The sequence below is a fragment of the Cryptotermes secundus genome, unplaced genomic scaffold (genome assembly GCF_002891405.2).
Source record: "Cryptotermes secundus unplaced genomic scaffold, Csec_1.0 scaffold6007, whole genome shotgun sequence".
Lineage (NCBI taxonomy): Eukaryota > Metazoa > Arthropoda > Insecta > Blattodea > Kalotermitidae > Cryptotermes > Cryptotermes secundus.
In genome coordinates, this window is record NW_019735094.1 from 1 (window position 1) to 3,107 (window position 3,107).

General features: G+C 34.4%; 1 protein-coding gene across 1 annotated transcript in view; it reads left to right on the top strand.

The window, feature by feature from the left end:
* Positions 1 to 248: 248 nt before the first annotated feature.
* LOC111869253 (copine-8) overlaps positions 249 to 3,107 on the top strand; it is a gene marked incomplete at its 3' end in the record, with an annotated part of 10,895 nt that continues 8,036 nt past the window's right edge. The window contains 2 exon segments of the mRNA XM_023860634.2: positions 249 to 421; positions 542 to 827. Coding sequence (XP_023716402.2) covers positions 345 to 421; positions 542 to 827 — 363 coding nt within the window.

Genomic DNA, 3,107 nt, shown 5'->3' on the forward strand with positions numbered 1-3,107 from the left:
TACCAGACTACCTAGTTCATGTAAATGTTCTTAGATGGCTGGTCTTAATGTTTCCCTCTCCCCTATTGGAGCAGGGGGGTGAAACTCCCTTAGGAGAGAGGGAAACATGCAGAACAGCCATCTATATTCATTTACTTGAACTAGGTAGTCTGGAAACGACTGAAATCGATCATTATACACCTATCGCATTCAATCGAATCGCACAAGTGTGAGCCAATCAGAGGATCTTAAAGTTCCTGACACCGAACACAAACATAAGCTCTGTAATTAAATATGGCGGCGTAATTAATTATGGTGAAATGTTAGTAAATAAGGTAGTGTAGTTGTAGACATTTTTACCGTAAATGAATATGACGTCGACCTTCAGACCTGGTACTGCTGCTGAACCTACTAGTGAAGTAGAACTTACATTGTCATGCAGGTGGGATTAATAAATAAGCAATTGTTTCAAACATGCGGGAGACATAGTCTCTTGCCACTCAATTTTGAATGAAATGAGATAACGAAATGTTTTCTTCTTTAACTTTCCCTTCATACCCAGGGGACTACAGTGCAAAGACTTACTGTCCAAATCGGATCCAATGTGTGTTACATATATCCAGCCTTTTGGTGAGTCGTCATGGGTGGAATTTCATCGTACAGAAGTTATTCATAACACCCACGATCCAGATTTTGCATCGAAAGTGCAGATATCATACCGATTTGAAGAACGGCAGTCCCTGAAGTTTGAAGTTTACGATATAGATTCACCTAACCAAAGTCTGGAAGAGCACGATTTTTTGGGCGTAGCAACATGCAGCCTTGGACAAATAATATCAAGTGGAAAGGTAAGGAATTCAGTGGTTAAGCATGATACCAAGAATAAATTCGAGCGTTTGAGTTAGAAAATAAGGATCGCGTTTGGTTTCCTTAATGAGTATAATGTAATACTGTTCCAGAAGTCTGATGCCATTGTGCATCACAGCTGTGCACTAGGAAGATGTCAAAAAGAATAAGTTTTGTAAACTAGTCTGAAACATACCATCACCATTGATACCCTTGTTATTTTTTAATTTGCCTTAAAATGTTTTATTACAAATTTTAATTCCCTAAATCATCTTGTTAACGTTTTTTGTGAACCACAGACTGGGATGCGCAGAAAATATACTTATGTAAACATGCTTCAAGCAGGAGAGGCATAAGTAGCTGATCAGAGTATTATTAATGTATGCTGTTATCTGAGTGCTGATACATACATACATATATTTAACATTTCACAAGTTCTCCTGTTGGAATAATATTTATACTCTGACAGCTGATTTTTTTCTTATCACGTGGCAGTTGTTGCATTGTGGGAAAACTATGTGGAAGTGATGTGGTTGATGTAAAAGGTAAAGAGTAAAGCTGTTCCTGTGTTTAATTATTGCAGTAGGAAGGTGTATGAGGCAGTTGTGACTTTCATATTGAATTTGGGAAGTGCATTACTGTGAACTGAACCTGAACCAGTTTTGTAGGTATTCATTCTGTTATTTATTAAATATGTAACCCATGCTTTTTATATAAGAACTGAGGTGGTGGTACTTATATCTTGATAAATTGTGAGGTGCCTTTGGCACCCCTCCACCTGTCTTGTACTATACCTCACCTTCTATGTTGAATATGTGAAAGGAACTCTTAATAAAATAAGGTGATAGTAAAAATGAAAAATATGTAATAATCAAAACATCTATAATTTTTAGATGTCATTTATTAGTCAGTTTTAAAAATTAGAATAAAAACGTATCAAGTTAGAATTTCATAAATAATCAGAATTCTAATCTGGTTCTGGTCTGACATGTTCCAGCCTCATTCAACTTTCAACTTTATTTTCAACCATAACTGTAGCGAATACAATTGGACATGTCAAGGGATAATAACGAATATATCACATGTCAAAGTCACATAAAATTTACACAGTGATTTATCACTATAATATAGCAGCCGTTATAAGGAACATAACAATAAAAGATACAGAAGATCAAAAGAAAAATGTCAGTAATATAAAACATGTAAACCCAATATTAAAATTTGCAAACCAAAAGACAGTCAACAAGCTAGTCATCAATCCAACATTAGTTGAAAATTTCATGAAGAGAATAGAAAGCGCTGCACAACAAATAATTTCTTTGGTTTCCTCTTAAAAACATTAAAATTTTTAATGATTTTCATTTCAAGGGAAGGTAGTTAAATATTTTAGTTCCCATATTAATTACACCTTTTCTACAATGATCGGTATTACAAAATTGGACATACAAATTATGTTTATGTATGGTATTGTAGCTGTTGATGTCAGAATACTGAGTTGTATATATCTTATTCTTTATTATAAAAAATCAAATATATATAATGAGGTAACAGTTAAAATCGTAAATTCACCAAACATATTTCTATAGGATAATCTATTATTAACACCTTTAATCACTCTTAGACATTTTTTCTGTATTTTAAATACAGTTTCAGAGTCATAAGCCCCCCACCCCAAAAAATAATACCACATTTCAAAACAGATTCAAACTTAGTAAATACGCATTTCTTAATACAGGTTGGCTAACTGAGTCACATAAGGATTTAATCAAATAAAGAGCCTTGTTGAGCTTTTGGCAGACGTAATGAGTGTGAGTTGCCCAGCTTAGATTTTCAGTAATAGAAATACGCAAAAATTTTACATTCAGTGAGTAAATTATTTCCTTATTATTTAAGGAAAAAACAGGTCTAAAAAATTGGAGTAGGTCTTCTCCCCTGAAAGAATAATACTTTAGTCTTGATTGATTGATCAGTAACTGTCAGATGACAGGTCCACAGTCTCTTCCAAAACAGTTCCTCCACTTAATGTGATCTTCTGTTTTTGGAAAGAGACTGTCCAGGAAAAGTGATAATGTGGTAGTTTTTCCATTTGCTTTCCACATCGCAGTACAACAGCCGTTCAAACCACTCTGGTCACGCCTGTTGCTATACGAACTTGAACCATCTCGAGCATCATTTNTATAGCCTTGAGTGATGAAGTAAATGTCTTTAATTTAGAGGTCTTTTGATCCACATGTTGAATTTCAACAAACTGATTTCTGTCAGTGAGATATGAACTCATCCAC